Genomic DNA, 20,998 nt, shown 5'->3' with positions numbered 1-20,998 from the left:
CACGATCAACTGGTCGGTTCTGACCGGCCTCCTGGCTTTGTCTTCGACTGCATCTGCCTTCAATTCCTCCAAGGCAAACTGTCGATGCTTCCCTGGAGAAGCATGCTGGCCCTCCACCCAGATCTGGTCCGCTTTCAACCGGACGATTGACGGCCAACTGGTCGCTACGGTCCCGCTGGGCGCTCCCTGCCATGCGCCCAACTATGATGCTGCAAAGTGCGAGACTCTGAAGGCGGGATGGCAGCTTCCTGAGGAGCAGTACGTTTAATGTCATCTCTTTTTTTGCCTGGAATATGCTAATAAAGGCTAGTTATGAATCCTCTTCATCCATCATGGCCCCCTTCTTCACCAATGGCACCTGCGACCCCTACCACCCCATTGCCAAGCCCTGCACGCTGGGCAACTACATTGTCTACGCGGTCAACGTGAGCAAGCCCGAGCACATCTCCAGGGCGCTCCGGTTTGCCACCAAATACAACATCCGCGTGGTCGTCCGCAACACCGGCCACGACTACAACGGCAAGTCCACCGGGGCGGGCGCCCTGGGGATCTGGACGCACCACCTCAAGGCCATTGAGATCAAGGACTGGTCCGACAAGCACTACAAGGGCAAGGCAATCAAGGTGGGCGCCGGCGTGCAAGGGATCGAGGCGTACCGGGCCGCGCACGAGCAGGGGCTCGAGGTGGTCGGCGGCGAGTGTCCGACCGTCGGACTCGCCGGGGGCTACAGCCAAGGCGGAGGCCACTCGGCGCTGGCCTCGCGCCACGGACTGGCGGCCGATCAGGTGCTCGAGTGGGAGGTGATTGACGGGCAGGGCAACTTCCTCGTGGCCAACCGCGACAACCGGTACGCGGACCTGTACTGGGCGCTGTGCGGCGGCGGCGGCGGCACCTACGGCGTGGTCTGGTCGATGACGTCCAAGGCGCACCCGGGGACGCCGGCCTCGGGCCTGAACCTGACCTTCACCAACGCCGGCATCTCGCAGGATACCTTCTACGAGGCCGTGGCGCTGTACCACTCGACGCTGCCGGCGATCGTCGACGCCGGCGCCATGAGCGTCTGGTACTTCACCAACACCAGCTTCTCCATCTCGCCGCTGACGGGGCCCAACATCCCCGTGGCCCGGCTGGCGGCGCTGGTCAAGCCGTTCACGGACGGGCTGAGCCGGCTGGGCATCCAGTACACCGTCTACTCGGCGCAGTTCGACAGCTACCTGGCGGAATTCGAGGCGATGCAGGGCGCCATCGAGGTCGGCATCGCGCAGTACGGCGGCTGGCTGATCCCGCGCGCGGTCGTGCAGACCAACAACGCCAACCTGACGGCCGCGTACCGGGCCATCACCGCGGACGGCGCCACCTTCATCGGCGTGGGGCTGAACGTCTCCACGGCGCTGGTCGGCGACGTCGACAACGCGGTCCTGCCCGCCTGGCGCGACACCCTGATCGACACCGTCATCACGACCCCGTGGAACTGGACCGCGCCCACGGCCGCCATGGTCGCGCTGCAGCACAAGATGACCCACGAGTACATTCCCCGGCTGGAGGCCCTGGCGCAGAGCTCGGGGGCGTATCTGAACGAGGCCGATTTCCGGCAACGGGACTTTCAGACGGCGTTCTATGGTCGCAATTACCGGACGCTGCGGGCCATCAAGGCCAAGTACGACCCCAACAGCATGTTCTATGGCATCACGGCTGTTGGGTCGGACGAGTGGACCGTTACTTTGGATGGGCACTTGTGCAGGCTAGCTAGGTAACCGAGTAGTGTACATATTTGCCATCTCTAGAATGTAAACTGACTTTGTCGGGATTTGACCGGGCTTCGTCTGGTAACCTTTTAGCAGCCTTGGCCCTTGGCCCTTGGGGACTTGGGGTCCTCACATCTCGTCAATCTAGCGCAGACTAGACTATAGTCTGAATTTTGAATATTTCCTCAATGGCACGGCAAAGTTAATTCTCCAATGATCATCTGTCCGAGTAATCCTGGTCACCCTGTTGGATTAGTACTGCTAGCTGCGATTTGATCTAGACTTCGCTTCGAGGATGAATCAGATGAATCAGATGAATCCTTGAGGTCTTGGGTGATGATCGGCAATTCGGCATCATCTGAATAATAATATCAGATTAGACAGCAGATATTGCACAGGCCACATGTAGATGTCTATCTAGATCCTGCGTGGTCAATCCTTTGGCTAATGCATAGCATCTCCAATCGCCAAGAATCAAGCCACGAACCATGGTTTCCAGCAGATGGGCATTTACCTTGAAAGAGAATGATCGGCGGACAGATTCATACTCTATACATTATGACTTATTAGTACTGACATTATTACCCGGAGGATCTAATTTGAACACTGTAATGAATAGCACGCACGTGCTGACTATCGATTCGATCATTGAGGAAGAGGAAGAGAAGAGGAAGAGAAGAGGAATGAGAAATGAGGATAACCGGAACGCCACGGAACCTTTCGGCTCTTAGCAGTTCGTTTCTTAAACTTCAGCCTTCGGGACATCCCTGTGGCCTGTGAGTTGATTGGAGATGATCGATGGAGTCTATGGAGTCTATGGCCTCGGGTTTCCCGAAAGGAGAAAGGCCGGAGAATGTAGGTCTCGGTGTCTATTGTTCCATGGGTTCTATGCAGATCATCCAGCTGCAGCCTTCATTACTATGAGCATTATCCATTACTGAGAATTTAGACAACCAAGAACTGGAACAGTGTAGTCATAGATGCAGCAGAGTGGAGATGATCCTATTACGGAATATCGATATGGTTCCCTTCCCACAAACTCATCTCCGTAGTCAGAGGTGAATAGCTTCATATCTTCCTCCGTAGTACCTCCGTATTGAACTGAATGCCCTTATAGTCATGGGCTGGGTATACAATCTCAAGACCCCCGATCCTCACAGCCATGTCACCCGCGTGATTGCCATCTGCCTGGTTTTCCCCCTCCTCGCTTTTCTCGCCGTCATTCTGCGACTATATGTTCGCATCCACACCAAGCGGGCCGCATGGCTCGATGATTATGCCTCGCTGTTCAGTGCCATCCTGGCGTTGGCGTATGGCGCCATAGCCATTGCGCGTGAGTCTGCGGAATACCACGATTGCCTGCAATTGCAACGATGCTGACGACGGACGAGATAGAATCGCGCTGGGGTCTCGGACTAGACGCCCAGTACTTTCCGGAGGAAAACATCGTGCCGTTCAGCAGGGTGAGTCCTTGCCCTCGACGACCAAGATCTGCGGTTGACTGATGCAGGTTCAATATGCCGGCGGCCCCGTCTACACTCTGGCCCTGCTCGGGTTCAAGGTCTCGCTTTTGGCTTCGTATCTCCGCATCGGCGGGTTCATCAAGGCCTATCGGATCGTCATCGTCGGCGTCATCGTCGCCTGTGTGTGTAACCAAGTGATCTTCACGTTCGTCCTGTGCTTCGCTTGTCGACCGGTAGCAAGGCAGTGGGATCTTTCGATCCCGGGGACCTGCATCGACGCCGTCGCGTCTTACTACGGTATGTTCTTGTCGAGGCAACGCCGATGCAGACAATGACTGACCGCGTGCAGCTCTCGCAGGTATATCTCTCCAGCAGGACAACCAGCATCAACTGATAGATATCAATATCATTTCAGGAACCAGCCTCGCCTTCGACTGCATCATCATCGCCCTCCCCCTCCCCGTCCTCATGAACCTCCACCTCCGCCGCCGCCAAAAGGCCGCCCTCGTCGCCGTCTTCGCCCTCGGCTTCTTCGTCACCGTCATCCAAATCATCCGCATCTTCACCATCAAAAACCTCAAGACCTACACCGACAGCCAGCCCATCGTCCTCTGGTCCGTCATCGAAATCAGCCTCGGTGTACGCCCCCCTCCGCCACCTTACCTCCCACTCGCCGGCTACCTGCTACCTGCTAACTTCCATCCAGGTCCTCATCTCCTGCATCCCAACCTACGCCCCCCTCTTCCACACCCTCACCTCAACCCTCACCTCCTACCGCCCCCGCCGCACAGCCCAATCCTACCGCCTGACCTCGGCCACCGGCAGCGGCACCGGCACCTCCCGCAAGAAGACAAAGACCGGCGCCGGTCGTCCGTTCGATAGTAGTCTCCCGCATACGACGACGATCATGTCCGCCGCGGCGGGGCAGAAGGTGTCCTCGGACGGGGACTCGGAGGAGAGGATCCTCCCGCCGGATGCGAGTGCGAGTGCGAGTGCGACTGCGGAGATGCGTTTGCATGCGCATAAACACAAAAATGAGAGCGAGATGACGCTTGCCGAGGGGGAGAGGGAGAGGGAGGGGGGGATCCAGATCCATACGATGACGGAGGTGAGGGTTGAGAGTTGTGATTTGAAGGGGTGATAGACTTGTGTGTGTTGACCCATGTAGATGATAGTAGGGTGCTGCCGAGGATAGAACTACGCTTCGTTGGAGCTGCTAAAGCATAAGGTAATCTATTCACGGATCTAAGCGTCTAATTGCACATGGCAGCGAATGGAATTATGGAATGCATTCCGTACAAACGAAACAACGGCTGACAAACAATTCGTCTCGGTCATTTCCCATCTTCTGTCAGTCAGTTCTTCAATCCCAGCAGGTTGATGCTCTTGGGTCGCTCGATCGGCAGTCCCAGGGCCCGGTCCCAGATGAGCTGCACCAGCGGTCCGAGGGCACGGCTGACGCCAAAGGTGACGGTGTAGTACAGCGGCTGCTGGAAGCCGTAGTGGTAGAAGAGGACACCGGAGGCGGCGTCGACGTTGGGGTGGGGGTTCTTCGTCTATGGAATGTCAGTATGCTACGCCAGTGGAAACGGGGAAAAGGGAAAAGGTGGAGGGGAGGAACCTTTCCGTGTTCAGTCAAAACACCGGGCGCGATCTCCGAGTTCTTCTTGACGAGCTGGAAGACCGGGTTGGCCAGGACGTCCGGCCGGGTCGCGGCAAAGTCCATGAGCGCCTGGAAGCGGGGGTCGGGCTTGCGCAGGACCCCGTGGCCGTAGCCGGGCACCACGCGGCCGGACTTGAGCGTGTCCCACAGGTAGGTGCGCACGTCGTCGTCGGTAAACTTGGTGCCGATCTTCTCCTGCATGGCCAGGATCCAGCGCAGGACCTCCTGCGCCGCGAGCCCGTGCAGCGGACCCGCGAGACCCAGCAGGCCCGCGCTGTAGCTGAGGAAGGGATCGCTGAGCGCGCTGCCGACCAGATGCGTGGCGTGCGCGGAGACGTTGCCTCCCTCGTGGTCGCCGTGCAGGGCCAGGTAGAGACGCAGCAGGTCGTGGAAGTCCTGGTTCTGCTGTCCGCCCTTGCCCAGGAGCTCGGCGAAGTTGTACGACCAGTCCTGGGTGGCGTCCAGGGCCTGGGTGCCGACCTGGTCGACCTCGTCCGGGCGGAAGACCAGCGCCGCAACGCGGGGGATCTTGGCGAGCAGCGAGATGCTGTCGTCAAAGGTGGGCTCCCAGTAGTCGGCCTTGTTGAGGCCCTTCTCGTAGGCCTTGGCGAACTGGGACTCAGTGTTGAGGGCCGCAACGGCGATGGACAGCTGCGTCATGGGATGCATGGACCGGGGGAAGGACTTGATCAGGTCCAGAATGTGCTGCGGCAGATGGGACTGCTCGGCCAGCTCCCGCGAGAAGGCGCGCACCTGGTTGGTCGAGGGCACCTGGCCCGTCAGGAGCAGCCAGAACATGGCCTCGGGGAGCATTTCGGTGCCCGAGGTGCCCTTGGGCAGTTCCTTTTGGCAGTCCTTGATGGTCTTGCCATGGAAACGGATTCCCTCCTCGGGATCCAGCACCGAACCCTCCCAGAGCATGGACTTGAGACCACGCATGCCACCAATGACATTGCCGACCTTGACCTCACCAATCACCTCGTCGCTACGTTCCTTGACCTGCTTGAACAGCTCGCGTTTGGCGGGGATAACCGCCTTGAGAGCGGTCTTGAGATCGGGTTCGGCCGTCGAGTATCTGCGGGCATTGTTGAGCGCCAATGAGCGGGCAGTCTAGAGGTAGACAACAGGATTAGTCTTGCATGAGACAGGGAAGACTTGCTGATTGAGTTGGATGAGTTAGTCTTACCTGAGCCAGCTTGGATGCATGGCGTGTCGATCTCATTGTCATGGCCATTGTGATTGAGAGGATACTCAGGATATCAAGGGGTGTTCGTGGATAGATGCGGGGGACAATGAGAGAGGTGAGCAAAAGATAAAGGCACAGCGACACAAAGGAGGAAAGGAGCAAAAGTCCCAACAATGATCACAGATGCTCGGCCCATCCGGTTGACCGCGGAGGTAGCCAGTGGACAGTAAGCAGACGCAGGGGTAAAGCCAACCAAAACCGAGGCAACTGAGCGGCTGCATGCGGAGTTGCGGTCGGCGGATCAGTTGACATTTGGCATTGCATGGCCGATGATCGGTCCAGCGGTTGTTTCATGGGGGTCAGGATAAAGCGATTGATCTTGGATAATTATCAATAATCATAATCAAGCTCTGTTATACCGGATTCTTCGACAATTTGAACCATTTTGTTGTAAACATACAGGGCCGTTCATATCAACGGTCGGTTATCACATGAGGGGTTCGGGTATCCTCAGTCTGGGGTACGGAGTCAGTCATCAATTGTACTGATCCACGTCGAGTCTATCCTGCAATCGATCCGGTAGAAAGAAGAAAGAATCAACAGTAGATACATTCAATATGAGATATGCAGATTCCAATACTGCCCTACAACATATGCTAAATAAACATTATAACCACTGTTGCCACTTGCAATACGTGGGGAGTTGTCCCGATTAGGAAAAGCCAAGATTCTGGACTGGGGTAATTCATGCCTGAGGCAGCCGCTCTCTGGTCCAGGCACCAACTTGCCCCTCAGCCTCACTGTGGCGCATGATCCCACCAGCCACCAGCCACATGATAAGCTGAACAAATCACCGGCCGCATGTGCTGGCGGTGAGCCCTGATTGGCCATCCTTTCCCTCCATCGCCTCAGGCAGAAATTTTCGTCCGATGGCACGAATTTTTTTCTTGTTGATAAAGCGTGATAGTTAGTGGGGACCCTCCATCAGCCATCATCATCAGCCTTGAATTTTCCACGGCTTCTGTTTCTCTTCTTTCTCGTTGTTGTTTCTTTTCTTCTTTCTCATATACCCTAGGCCTTGTCTTTAGATCTGTCCTTAGGGGAAGGACATTATTTTCTTCCACCAGCATCTTATATACCCTCCCCTTAATCGCTTCAATCGACTTTCTCTTTCTCCTCCACGAGGCTTGGGACTCTTTTCCCCGCCATCGCCTCGAACGAAGATAATCCTGTCGGCCTGACATCGACAGACACAAAAGGCACTGACTTTTGACACTCTCCACTCTCCCTCTCCCTCCTCAAGCCTCATGATAATGCCTCACTCCGAGATGTCCGCCATGCCCATCGCCGTCTCGAAAACTCCCTCGGGAGTGCCTCCCACCGTCGAGGAGGTTTCCTCGCTTATGAACACAATCTTTGCGGCTGAGACTTCGCAACAGTCTCTCGATGCTGCCTACGGCTTGACCAACCTTCTCATCCAGAGCATCGGAGCGTTCGGTCTTCAGAGATACAACATCCTCCCAGAGATCAAAAAGGCTGCCACCGATAAGAAGAGCGGGGCCCGACGTGAGAGCGCCATGTTGATCATCGGTGCCCTGTTCGAGCGCTTTCCTCCCGAGCATCCCCTCAGCGAAGTCGTCTTCCTTCTTCAGGACGGCGGTGTCTTGAACCTTGCCCTCGACGCTTTGGCTGACAAGGGCGCCGTCGTGCGCGATGCGGCTCAGTACGCCATCGATGCGCTCTTCGCTTGCTTGAAACCAGAGTCGCTGGTCAACGCCCTGATCCCCGCCATCTCCGCCTATCTCAACAAGAGCTCTGGGAAATGGCAGGGGTTCGTCGGTGCCTATGCCCTTTTGGAAAAGATGGCCGTCAAGGCGCAGATTGGCACGGGAACCATGGATGAGGAGCGCCAGAAGGATCTTCTGCGCAGCGCCATGGGCAAGACTCTCAAGGAGCTGATCCCCCTCGTTGAGTCCGGGATGCACGATCTCAAAAATGAAGTGGCGAAGCAGGCCAGCAAGACCATGACCGCGCTCACCACTCTGCTGGACAACGACGATGTGGCTCCTCGCATTCCCCTCCTGATCAAGACCATGGAGCAACCTTCGGAACAGACTTTGCAGAATGCCATCCATGCCTTGTCTCAGACCACTTTCGTCGCCATCGTCACCTCCCCCGTCCTCGCCCTCTTGACCCCTCTGCTCGAACGTTCCTTGAACGCGCCCACGACGCCCCAGGAGACTCTGCGCCGGACGGTGGTGGTTGTGGAGAACTTGACCAAATTGGTCCATGACCCTGCGGAAGCACGCACCTTCCTGCCCAAACTCAAGCCCGGTGTCCAGGCTGTCAAGGATCGCGCCTCGCTGCCTGAAGTCAGAGAACTCGCGACCCGCGCCATGAATGTGATCGACAAAGCTATGGGTGACAGCAGCCTGGCCGCCGGCTCCGTGGCGAAGACGACGGCTGAAGAGGTTCTCGCTGTGCTCGAGGCCAAGATCAAGGAGAACGGTGGCCTGGCAGCGCCCGGCGAGCACACCCTCTTCGAGCTCGGCAAGAGCTACATCGCTGAGATGGTGCGCGAGGATGTCAATTCCAGAATGCACGATCGCATTCCTGCCTGTGTTGGCCCTTATCTTCGTGGATTCCTCCAGGATGACAAGCACGAGGTTGTCGCCTCTGCCGTCCAGGAGCACTTTGTCGAGGAAGACCACCGCAAGTTCGGCAAGCCGATTCCTGACGACCCCAACGAGGTTGAGATTGTCAACGCCAACTTCTCCCTCGCCTACGGAGGAATGCTTCTGCTGTCTCACACTAACCTTCGGCTTCTCAAGGGTCACCGCTACGGTCTCTGTGGTCGGAACGGTGCCGGCAAGTCGACTCTCATGCGCAGTATTGCCAACGAGAAGCTAGAGGGGTTCCCTCCTCAAGATGTTGTCCGCACCTGTTTCGTCGAGCACAATCAGGGTGAAGACGCGGATCTGAGCATCATTGAATATGTCTCGAAGGATCCCAAGATTGCCGAAACCGGACAAGAGCACATTAGCCGTGTCCTTCTGGAATTCGGCTTTACCGATGGCCCCGAAGGAAGACAGAACCAGCGTGTCGGCTCCCTCTCTGGTGGTTGGAAGATGAAGCTGGCTCTGGCCCGTGCTATGCTCATGAAGGCCGATGTGTTGCTCCTGGACGAACCTACTAACCATCTGGATGTTGCAAATGTCAAGTGGCTGCAGGAGTATCTGAAGAAGCACACGGAAATCACCAGTCTTATCGTCAGTCACGACTCGGGATTCTTGGATGAGGTCTGCACCGACATCTATCACTATGAGGGAAAGAAGCTGGTTCTCTACAAGGGCAACCTCGCCGCTTTTGTCAAGCAGAAGCCCGAAGCCAAGAGCTACTACACCCTGTCCGCCAGCATGGTGCAGTTCAAGTTCCCTCCCCCCGGTATCCTCTCCGGCATCAAGTCCAACACCCGCTCGATCCTTCGTATGACCAACTGCTCCTATACCTACCCGGGCGCTAGCAAGCCGTCCCTGGTTGACGCCTCCCTCTCGCTGTCACTCTCGTCTCGGGTCGCCATCATTGGTGGCAACGGTGCTGGTAAATCGACTTTTATCAAGATGTTGACTGGTGAGACAATCCCCCAGTCTGGAAAAGTGGAGAAGCACCCCAACCTTCGTATCGGATACATCAAGCAGCACGCGCTGGAGCACGTCGAAATGCATCTTGAGAAGACTCCCAGCCAATATCTGCAATGGCGTTATGCCAACGGAGACGACCGCGAAGTCTTCCTCAAGCAGACCAGAATCCTGACCGACCAGGACAAGGCTCAGATGGAGAAGCCGGTCGATCTCGGCGACGGCCGGGGCCCTCGCCGCATCGAAGCCATCATGGGTCGTCAGAAGTGGAAGAAGACCTTCCAGTACGAAATCAAATGGGTCGGCCTCCTCCCCAAGCACAACACCATGATCTCGCGTGAGACCATGACCGAGCTGGGCTTCTTCAAGCTGGTCCAGGAGTTTGACGACCATGAAGCCTCCCGTGAGGGTCTCGGTTTCCGAGTCCTTGACCCCAAGGCGATCTCGAAACACTTTGAGGATATCGGTCTGGACCCCGAGATTGCCAACCACAACCAGATCTCTGGTCTTTCCGGTGGCCAAAAGGTCAAGGTCGTCTTGGCCGGTGCCATGTGGAACAACCCGCACTTGCTGGTGCTGGACGAGCCGACCAACTTCTTGGACCGTGACTCTCTCGGCGGTCTGGCTGTGGCCATCCGTGACTTCAAGGGAGGTATCGTCATGATTTCCCACAACGAGGAGTTCGTGGGTGCCCTGTGCCCCGAGCAGTTGCACATCGCCGATGGTCGCATTGTGGCTCGCACCAACAACGCGGTGGCTCTCGACCGCTTCGAGGACAGCGCCGCCAGTTCCCCTCAGCCCGGCAGCACTGTCGCCAACTCGGCTGCTACGAGCGCCGCTCCCTCGGCTGTCAACTCTGGCGCCGAAGATCAAGGCGAGCTGAAGTTCAAGGCCAGAAAGAAGAAGAAGATGACGCGTGCCCAGCTGAAGGAGCGCGAGGCGCGCCGTAGATTGCGTCACCTTGAATGGTATGTTTTATCCTTATCTTTTGACTTTCGACAGTCTTGCTAACTCCAGATAGGTTGCAATCTCCCAAGGGTACCCCCAAGCCCCCAGACACCGACGACGAAGCTGAATAGGCTTTTTCCTTTAAAAGTGCATCTTTCTAGAGCATATGAGCGTTATGATTCAACTTGGGCATATCTTGCTATAGACGGTCTGGTGTTGTTATGTTTTGAATAATACATTGTTAGTACATAGATGAACAATGAACAATGAACATTGAACATAGGTACCTTGCTTCATGGTCTGTTTCTATCTCATGTTGCGTAACTCGTAAACATGCTGTGCATGGAATATGCCTGACTTACTCGTCCTGGTGTTAATAGGCTTTCCACAGTAAGATGTCTTACTATTAAGCCTTCGCTGTCAGCTAGCATTAAATTATAGTGCTGTCTAAGCTGGTGAACATATAGATAGAGACCTGAACCTATAGACTTTTGCTAATGCCTGGCACGCGATATATTCTTCCTTGATCCATCAACCGTGTCTATCATGGCTCGAAGTCAGCCATCGTTGTCATAATATTCAGCCATCTCTCCTGACTATTAGTTATAGAAGCTGAGCATTTCCTTGTGCTGCAATAGGGGTTTAAATACCTTACTGTTCCTCCAACATATTATGAGTATCATATTTGTAAATCAAGTAGAAAGATGGCCAGCGGCGCATAGGGGATCTTCATATAGGAGATGCAGCTCTCATCTGATTGGCGGGTAGCTCTCTCCTCTTTCCACCTTCATCCATCAACAGCGAATGATCCAATTCCGACCTGTCACTTACTTGTACATTTCTCCTTCATTATCTATCCCCCCCCTCTCTCAGTCTGCACAGACAAATCCTCTGCTAAATCAATGCCCTCCCTACCCTAAACCCGGCACCATGCCTCCCCCGGATTCCACCCACGGCGGAAGCTTCAGGGACCACCTCAAAACCGACGACAGGAGCTCGACGTCCAAGGGCAAACAACGCTACGCACCCCTCCACGAAGCCATCCCCGAGGAAGTTTCCTCATTCCGCTCACCCTCCGAATTCGCCGACTCGGACTCGGACTCCGACCTTGAAAAACAAGGCAACTACAAACTCCGCCCGGTCGGCCGCTACGGCTCCCACCATTCTTCAGCATTCATCCCCGTCATCCGCGATGACGGCGGCGTCGAGACGTACCTCGACAGCATCACGGAAGCAGAGCAGGAGCTCCTCTCCGCCTCGAAACAGTATGATCTCGTCGACGACTCGGACGATCTCGACTCCGACAAGGAGGGGACACTCCGATACAAGCTGAAGGACAAGCTGAAGCGGCGGCGCGGGAGGCTCAAGGCGTGGACGCCGGTCAAGTACGCTCGGATTTGGTGGCGGACGCTGGTCGCTGTCATCGTTGCGTTGGTGGTGGTGGTCTGGGGGTTTTTGAGTTTTGCGGTGTCGCATAGGCAGGAGCCGAAGGTTTGGGTGAGTGCTGTAGGACTTTCGTTTTGGGCTGGGATGGGGGCTGATGGTTGTCTAGCCGATGCTACCGTCTGATTCGTGGTTTCCGTCGCCGAAGGGAGGGACGCTCAAGCACTGGGAGGAGAGTTATAAGAAGGCGCAGAGCTTGGTCCGGAATATGACGCTCATTGAAAAGGTCAATATCACAACTGGTAGCGGCTGGCAGATGGGGATGTGTGTTGGAAACACCGGTACGCATGGTCGACTGTGACTATACCGAATACATGCTGATTGCTCAGGCCCCGCCGATATCGTTAAATTCCCCTCATTGTGCTTACAGGACGGTCCTCAAGGTCTACGCTTTGCCGACCATGTGTCTGCCTTTCCGGCGGGTATTACAACGGGATCTACGTGGAATCGAGAGCTCATGCGCGAGCGGGGCGTCGCCATGGGGCGAGAGGCTCGGATGAAAGGGGTGAATGTCCTCCTGGGGCCGTCGATGGGCCCCTTGGGAATGATGCCTGCGGGTGGGCGCAACTGGGAAGGATTCGGCTCTGACCCTGTGCTTCAAGGTGTGGCTGCTGCGGAAACCATCCGAGGGATTCAGAGCAACGGAGTCATGGCGACGGCGAAGCATTTTGTGATGAATGAGCAGGAACATTTCCGGCAGCCGTTTGAGTGGGGGATTCCCACTGCTTTATCGTCCAACGTGGGCGATCGTGCCCTGCACGAAGTCTTTGCGTGGCCGTTTGCCGAGAGTGTGAGAGCCGACGTGGCTAGTGTCATGTGCGCTTATCAAATGGTGAACAACAGCCACGCCTGCGAAAATAGCAAACTCTTGAATGGTATCCTCAAGGATGAACTGGGCTTTCAAGGATTCGTGCAGTCTGACTGGCTGGCCCAGCGATCTGGCATCAACAGCGCCCTGGGCGGCCTCGACATGAGCATGCCTGGGGACGGTCTGCACTGGATGGACGGCAGGTCTCTCTGGGGTAGTGAACTGACGAGAGCAGTGCTCAACACGTCCATTCCTGTGGAGCGACTCAACGACATGGTCACTCGAATTGTGGCCGCGTGGTATCAGTTTGAGCAGGACACCTGGGAACGTCCGCCGCCCGAGGGCAACGGCGGCCCTAATTTTTCTTCTTGGACCAACGACGAGGTTGGGTGGCTGCATACGGGAAGCAACGATGAGGCCTATGCTGTGGTGAACCACTACGTTGACGTCCAGGGCACTGGGCCGGAGGCGCATAGCACTATTGCAAGGAAGGTTGCGGCGGAAGGGACGGTGCTGCTGAAGAACGTCGATCACACGCTTCCGCTGTCGCGCAACGCGTCGAGTCCATCCGGCGGCATTCTCCGCGTTGGTATCTACGGTGACGACGCCGGACCGGCCTTGGGTCCTAATGCTTGCCCTGACCGGGGTTGCAACCAGGGCACCCTGGCTACCGGCTGGGGCAGCGGAACCGTGGAGTTTCCGTACCTTGTCAGTCCTATCGAGGCGCTGGAATCCGCATGGTCGACGGAAATAGAGAGCACCGCATACCTGCGCAATGCCGTCAAGCCGTCGGACTCGGTTGACAAAGACCTGTGCCTTGTTTTTGTGAATGCAGACTCAGGAGAGGGGTTCATTTCCGCAGGCGGAATTCATGGCGACCGAAACGACCTTTTTCTGCAGAAAGGAGGCGATACGCTGATCCACAGCGTGGCGAACAACTGCGGTGGTGGACAGGGGAAGACAGTGGTTGTCATTCACGCGGTCGGTCCGGTCGTCATGGAGTCGTGGATCGGTCTCCCAGGCGTGCACGCCGTCCTTCTCGCCAACCTGCCCGGACAGGAGAGCGGGAATGCACTGATGGACGTGCTGTTTGGCGACGTGGATGCGAGTGGTCGATTGCCGTACACAATTGGGAAGAGTCTGGAGGACTATGGGCCTGGCGCGCAGGTATTATACGAGCCCAACGCACCGGTGCCCCAGGTAGACTTTTTGGACGCTCTGTACGTCGATTACCGGCATTTTGACCGGCATAACATCACGCCGCGCTTCGAATTCGGGTTCGGTTTGTCGTACACCACGTTTGAGCTGTCGGATCTCAGCATCAGCTCGCTGCAGAGAAAGTCGCGATCGTCACCCCCGCGGCCGGCAGACGCCGTGTCTCCACCCGTGTATGATACCAGCCTTCCGGATCCTGCATCGGCGTTATTTCCGGCTGGTTTCCAGCCAGTCTTCAAGTACATCTATCCCTACCTTCCGAACCTGGACGGAACGGCGCCGCGCAACTATTCATTCTACCCCAAGGGCTACAATCAGACTCAAAGTCCGTCGCCGGCCGGGGGTGGAGCGGGTGGCAACCCCGCGCTATACGAGGAGATGGTACGTGTAAAAGTTCAAGTGAGCAATACGGGGGATCGCAAGGGACAGGAGGTGGTCCAGGTATATGTATCCTTTCCGCCAGATGTGACCGAGGAGGGGGATTGGGTAGAGGTGGACTCTGACGCAGAGAAGCCCGGGAAGAAACAGAAGGAGAGGGTGAAGATCGAGTTTCCCGAGCGCGTTCTGCGGAACTTCACCAAGGTCGAGCTGGAGCCCAGTGAGCGACGCGAGGTGCAGATGACACTCAGCCGGAAGGACCTGAGCTACTGGAGCACGCGCGAGCAGAACTGGGTGATGCCGGAGGGCAAATTCCAGATATGGGTGGGACGGAGTTCTCGCGATCTGCCATTGATGGGGGAGTATTGAGTTTTACCAGTTCTATAGACTAACTCTTGTACATACAATGTCAAACATGGAATAGATCAAGCAATGCCACAGCAGGCTATTCTCAGCAATCAAACACGCTCTTATTGCCATGAGCGCCAGAGTGGATCTGTGGCGGTGCCGAACCTTCCAGCTCAACGGTGAGTTTTCGGCAGCGAGAGGCGAAGCACTGGACCCTGAGGGGCTATTACTGACTATTGTCCAATGGCAGAGCCCAGGGTTTGAAGCTATTGATTGACTAGAAGGGTACTCATTCCGAGACACGGAGTGGAGTACTGTCGATCATCGTCCTTTCTGCACCTTCGGCCATGTCCATTGCCGGATCATTTCTCTCTCGTACTCTACCGAAAAACCTGATTATCCGTGCCGTGTACCGCAACAATGTAGCATGATCAGCCGTCTATCTGTTTCAATCTTAGCAACTGCCAGGGCCCGCGGTAGAATAGAGACGGAGACCGAGAAGGATCGTCAGGGCCAAGTGGAGATGGGCGCTCGAGATGCTGCATGGGGCAAGGCGTCTGTCTCGCGGCAGAAGAAATGGATCCGGGATGATGAAATGGAGTTTCGCGTTTGCTGATCAGACATCTGGTTTTTCCAGCACGTCGTGCTTGATCCAGTTAGTGCTGGAGAGGATGGTATATAAACCTCCTCCGTACTCTCAACATCTGAACAGCAATCCTACCCACCATCTTTGTACGGCTACAACTACAACTACAAGGATTAAAAATGAAGATCCCAGCTCTCTTCTCTCTCCTCACCCTGGCCTCTGCCGCCAGCATCCCCACCCGCAGCAATGGCAACAGCAATGCCAACAGCAAATTCTCCGTCATGTCCGCCCGCTCCGCCTCGCCCATCCATTTCCTCCCCATGAACGCCGCCCACGGCGGCTTCTGGCTCGGCGAGTCCCCCTCCACCTACTGCCCGGAGAACATCGAGCAACTGGGCGGCTGTCCCCCAGGCACATCCACCCGCTTCGCCAGCGAGACTGCCCTGGTACTTCCCCTCTCCCCTTCCATCCCCAGTCCACCACCCACTAACCCAACTCCAGGACGTCGCCGTCCCCGGCGGCCAGCGCATCTACGTCGACCCCCGCGGGGCCCTGCGCTTCACCACGCCTCACTCGGGCTACATCCCGCCCGGCTCATCCACCGGTCCGTTCGCGTATACCCCCGGCCCGCAGTTCGGGCACTTCACGTACACGGGCCAGGGGGCGAGTGGGTTCGTGGCTTGTCCCCGGAGGAACGGGACGGCCACGCACTGGCAGGTTTATGCGGCGGTTGCGAATGGCACGGCTGGGGCTGGATGCCTGGGGTTTGATGCTTTGGCGGTGCCGGTTAATGCTTCTGGGGCTGCGGCTTGGGAGTATATCTAGTGTGTGGTACCTGACGAGGTGAACTGACGGGGGTGTATGTTGCTGGACTGTAGGATAGCTTTGGAGTTGTGTCGTCTCTGACGCTAGACAGCCGGTTCGTCTATAATCAAGTACACTAGCTCAAACGCTTACCTTGCTCCGTGCTGCAGCATATGAAAGAGTTGTACAAGATCTCGTCCCGTGTCTTCGTAAGCCCTTGAGCTCTCCCCGGATATGATGATCAAGTTCCTGAGAAGTGAGAAGTCATTGCCTAGACCTTGACACAAAAGATAAACTGTAACATGGCATCTCGTATCCCTAGTTCATCGACAACACCATGTGCGCTGTAACTCCCCGACTTCAGAGGCTCTGCGCTATTGCACCCGCCCATTACAACTAAATGACGACCAGTCCAGAGCCACAGGGGAGCCTGCCAACGACTCAGAGCTTATCAGCTCGCTTATTCACGTCTGGGAAATATAGGTCTATGAATGAACTCTTTCGTTGAATATGAGGGGGTAGGTTTCCGTGGTCTCATGGGCCGGGCAGCTACAACATACATTTATCGCTTCTCAGTTGGGTTTGTTCTACTCGAGTTGATTGTGCTATTGGCGGTATACCATCGGTCTCTTATTTTGTCAATGTATCGATCATTGCTTCTATCGGTTCGAATTAGTCAGGTATATAGCTGTTGGCTTTAGAGTGCAGGCTACTGTCATTCGAGTAGCATGCATACCTACACACCCATCATCTTTAGCTGGCATTCTCACAAAGACTCTTTTCTTGGAGGCTCTGCTCTTTGTCAGACAGCCTAACCATTCTTCCGTGTTTGCTAGGGCTATCTACTAGGGTATATAGCCCAGCCCTCTCTCTCTTAGATAGGTAGCAATATCAGCATCTTCATTCCTTCCTTCCTTCATCAATTGATATTCTTGGCTGGTGAATAGTAATCTACATGCCATCCGCCCCAGTCTATCATGACTTGACCTTACTACTAGCCGCACGTCTCAGGCGACTGGAGCTTCACTTTCTACTTGAGTATAAGCCCGCAGACAAGTATTCCATATAGTACTCATTCCAGGCCGAGTGTGAAACCATGCAAACCATTCCACGTCTCGATGCCCTTCCACTTTCCTCATCTGCAGCCAGTCGACAGGAGCCTAGAATACAATGTACATACATGATTGCCAGTATCTCCCTCATATCCAAACTGCCAGTAATTCACTGGCGAGTATACGACAGCGTCACCTCGAGACAGATGACCACGACGACCGGATATCTCCGTTTCGTGGTATACATCAAGCAGTCATGCCCCGAGACAGCTCGCTCAACAAGCGGATATTCCCGTCTAATAACTGGTTTTCTATAGATAATGGAGGGTTGGATAGCCTCAGGCTATTGTATGGAGTATACAAGATATGACTGCTTATACTTCTTCAACTCTACTCCCCTCCCCATTCCATATATCGAGTATCACGATACTCAGCTATCAGCTTATGATACATACATCAGCATCAAGAGCCTTGACATCTTCGAGATATTTCATTTCATACAAACGCAGCGTCAAGACACTAGTTGTCGACGGGTTGACCTGCCATGGCTAGCGCACCGATTCCCTTCCACCGCAGAAGGATTTCCCAAGGGCAACAAAGCTCCCTCAGTAGCTTCGGGGCGTCAAGCTACGAGACTGGTGAGAAGCCCTAACCTCAAGGATTGTATCAAGTCTCATAGAACGCAGGCACCGAGTCAAGCCCCGGAAGGCCCCGAAGGGATGCCCCGCTTGGGGACATCCTACAGGGGCGCTTGATGGCGGCCTCACCTTGCATAGTGCAAGGTGGGAAGATTACTCAGATGCCCGAGGAGGAGGAAGATACCAGGGCCCATTACTAGAAATCGGGTACTGGATTGGTACCGAAATAGGGACACTGGGGGCAGACGCGGCGAAGTACCAGCGTCACAAACGAGACCAGTGGATTGTGCTCCACTTCCATTTCCAAAACGTATGTCACCCGTCCCATTCCTTTCTTGCAAGACATGCATGGCTAAGTAAGCAGCACGCCTCTACCTTCAAGCACAGAAAGGGCGAGGATACGCTATTCAACCTCAGGCGCATCACTGGCTACTATGGCCGCACTATCAAGCGCCACAGCAGAACATCAGACTCCCGCGTCGACGGCGAGCATTCCTACCGCTTCACCGTTCTCAAATGCGGAAATGAAGAAAACTGGTTCATCGGCGCGACGGAGACCCCGGCAACGGTACAGGGTTATCCATACGCGACGCAGCTCGCAGAACTGGTGCAACGACTCCATGACCAGGGCTACCTGGGGAAACAGGCCTTTCTCCTGCCGTACCCCGTGCAAAAGGGACGAGAGCTAAGAAATCCTTTCTTCCCCTCCAATTACCATGCGGAGGGGGAGGGCATGGGTCGCAATTTTGTGATGGTAGAGAAGGAGCTGGTCCCCGGCTGGAGAGAGTGGGAGATCGTGAAGATCGGTGACATTGCAATGAATGCCACACGCAGTGATGCGGCTGATGCCAAACCAGTTGAGGAAAAGGAGTGAGGATTCTGAGCGTTTTTTGAGGATAGGAATTGGGTTGTTTGGAAAGAGGATGTTGCACAGATTGGAGAGATTTTGTGATAGATGAGTTATCATTGCATTTCTGCAGGAGAAATAAGGGTGTTAGGGCTTTGTATGTCTTTTCAATGGATACTGCTTGCTTTTTCCCTTCTGGCCTTTTCATGATTAGTGTCCATAGAGGATTCCTCTTGTCTTCAATCCTCGAGTCTAAGGACATGGAGGTTGTGGCCTTTGCTTCAATGGCAAGTCTTACAACCATATACAGTGATCCTTCAACCCAGCATATATCGACGCGATGTAGATATATGATCTTAGTGACTAACTCTGCCATTCACCGAGTGTAAACCTGCAGTTACCAAGCGTACTCGCGTCTAGGCCGGGTCAGGGCCGACAAATAACTATTATCGTAAGAAGTACTATTGTACAGGTCCTGTAACTCTAAACATCGAGGCGCAATAAGACACTACGATTATGAGCCATCAGACACAGCTCACTCACTGAGCTGTTGAATTGCATCTAAAGAACGGTTCCAAGCTCATGAGAACTCGACGAGAAGTAACATCCCATAGCGTAGCACACCAAGAACGTGAAAAATGGCAATTCTACTGGGCAAGACTAATCTTGAGTTTGAGCTTATCGAGCTCTCAAGACTTCTGTTGTAGATACTTTCTCAAGTATTGCCTTTAGAACAGACTGACATTCTTGCCTGTTGCAACAGCATCTTGTTCATCAATTAGGGTTCTGCGTTTGCAACACCTGGACATTTTCCTCCGCTGGGTACTTCCATATCTTATGCGTTACGTCCTACGGCCAGCTACATATTACTTCTCAGTATTGGGAACATTCGCGTCGAAGAACTCAATTCATTGTCGTAATTCAAAGGAGCGCATCGGATAGCAGTCGAGCAGATCAAACAATACCCGAACCAGCAATGACATGATAACTCAAGCAGCAACTCAACCAAACAAAACCAACTGCGCAACAAACCAAACCAGCAATACCAACAACCAAGGAAACATACCTACCAATCTCCCAATCCCCTCATCCTCCTCACCCAACCAGACTCTCAATCTATACCGTCAGCATCAGCATCACCAAACACCAAATACCCACCTACCGAAACCCCAAGGCAGGCTTATACCCGATCTGCCCATCACTCGTATACATATAGGTCTCGAGCCGTCTCTGCATATCACTAATAGCCGCACCCATCAGCTGCTGCATCTCCAGAACATCAGCACTGCAATCGAAATCATACCAGATCCCGCCCGCGAAGGTGCGGTCCCAGGCAGGCGCAAAGGTGGCCTGGCCGCGCGCGACGCACTCGATCATGGCGCCGAGGAGGGAGTAGTCGTTCTGGAAGAGGCCGGTCACCGGGCAGAAGACCCACCAGGTGCGTTGGCCGTGGAGGTTGGGTCTGTAGCCCGTTTCGTAGGTTGGGCAGTCGTCGACGGGGATGATGCGGGCGGCGGAGGGGTCGTGGTAGTCGGTGGGCTGTTGGGAGGACATTGTGATTTATCTTTGTCTGTCCTACCGTTTTTGTGTACTTGATAGAAGAGGTAGAAAGTGGCCATTGAAGGCGTGGAGGTTATGCGGTTGTGGTTGTTGTAGATGCGTAGTTCGAACAGGAACAGAGCAGAGAGAAGAGTCAAGAGTAAGAATATCCAAAAGGATGATGGTGATGAAGAAGAAAGTCCATCTTGACGGGATTTCTCACGAAATTTATATCCATCGCGAGCAGAAGATGAGACACAATCTTGTCGATACTAGACATCTATCAGCATTTTGATACAACGGCTGAACGCGACGGCGATGTCTTGTAAAGAGACATCTTGACCTGAAAGATGAAGACAGATGTCCCAGACACGATACCAAGAGACATCGGAGACACGAAGGATGGCATACGAGTAGAGAAGCTGCGAGGGAAGAGATGTCTTTTACACCGGATGGATCGAGACATCCCGTGTCAAAGGCATTGTCTAAGTCACTTCCGCAGCGAGGGAACAGCCCGAGGCTCTGCGAACAAAGAAAGACAGTCGAGGAAAAGACAAAGCGAGGCATGCACAATGGCATTATGATACAAAGAATCTCGACTTGGTGACTCGTTGTGATGGAACATTAATTCGATTGGTTCGAAAACGGTCACATCGCTTCTTCGTTGTCTTGAACATCAAGATGAGTCGATGAATGT

At 54.8% G+C, this 20,998-nt stretch overlaps 6 protein-coding genes across 6 annotated transcripts; 4 read left to right on the top strand and 2 right to left on the bottom strand.

Moving 5' to 3' along the window:
- Positions 1-332: 332 nt before the first annotated feature.
- On the top strand, positions 333-1,754 carry CDV56_108654 (FAD-dependent oxidoreductase; the record flags this gene model as incomplete). The annotated part of the gene is made up of 1 exon (XM_026762273.1): positions 333-1,754. The coding sequence occupies one exon, from the start codon at positions 333-335 to the stop codon at positions 1,752-1,754; it is 1,422 nt and encodes a 473-aa protein (XP_026615898.1).
- Positions 1,755-2,864: 1,110 nt separating this feature from the next.
- On the top strand, positions 2,865-4,349 carry CDV56_108596 (putative integral membrane protein (Pth11); the record flags this gene model as incomplete). The annotated part of the gene is made up of 5 exons (XM_026762215.1): positions 2,865-3,078; positions 3,141-3,208; positions 3,256-3,505; positions 3,558-3,847; positions 3,915-4,349. 5 exons carry the CDS (start codon positions 2,865-2,867, stop codon positions 4,347-4,349), a joined length of 1,257 nt encoding a protein of 418 aa, XP_026615897.1.
- Positions 4,350-4,563: 214 nt separating this feature from the next.
- mcsA (putative citrate synthase Cit1) lies at positions 4,564-6,105 on the bottom strand (the record flags this gene model as incomplete). Its single annotated transcript, XM_026762177.1, has 3 exons — positions 4,564-4,764; positions 4,830-5,981; positions 6,058-6,105. 3 exons carry the CDS (start codon positions 6,103-6,105, stop codon positions 4,564-4,566), a joined length of 1,401 nt encoding a protein of 466 aa, XP_026615896.1.
- A 1,259-nt stretch (positions 6,106-7,364) lies between these two features.
- On the top strand, positions 7,365-10,774 carry CDV56_108434 (putative mRNA-nucleus export ATPase (Elf1); the record flags this gene model as incomplete). The annotated part of the gene is made up of 2 exons (XM_026762053.1): positions 7,365-10,663; positions 10,717-10,774. The coding sequence occupies 2 exons, from the start codon at positions 7,365-7,367 to the stop codon at positions 10,772-10,774; spliced, it is 3,357 nt and encodes a 1,118-aa protein (XP_026615895.1).
- A 799-nt stretch (positions 10,775-11,573) lies between these two features.
- CDV56_108331 (beta-glucosidase) lies at positions 11,574-14,856 on the top strand (the record flags this gene model as incomplete). Its single annotated transcript, XM_026761950.1, has 3 exons — positions 11,574-12,140; positions 12,196-12,367; positions 12,416-14,856. The coding sequence occupies 3 exons, from the start codon at positions 11,574-11,576 to the stop codon at positions 14,854-14,856; spliced, it is 3,180 nt and encodes a 1,059-aa protein (XP_026615894.1).
- A 4,907-nt stretch (positions 14,857-19,763) lies between these two features.
- On the bottom strand, positions 19,764-20,316 carry CDV56_108183 (uncharacterized protein; the record flags this gene model as incomplete). The annotated part of the gene is made up of 3 exons (XM_026761802.1): positions 19,764-19,781; positions 19,833-19,878; positions 19,925-20,316. 3 exons carry the CDS (start codon positions 20,314-20,316, stop codon positions 19,764-19,766), a joined length of 456 nt encoding a protein of 151 aa, XP_026615893.1.
- Between the last annotated feature and the right edge of the window lie 682 nt (positions 20,317-20,998).

This window comes from Aspergillus thermomutatus, assembly GCF_002237265.1.
Source record: "Aspergillus thermomutatus strain HMR AF 39 chromosome Unknown NODE_55, whole genome shotgun sequence".
Classification (NCBI taxonomy): Eukaryota; Fungi; Ascomycota; class Eurotiomycetes; order Eurotiales; family Aspergillaceae; genus Aspergillus; species Aspergillus thermomutatus.
The sequence above is the reverse complement of the archived record's forward strand: the minus strand, read 5'-3'. Positions and strand labels throughout refer to the sequence as shown.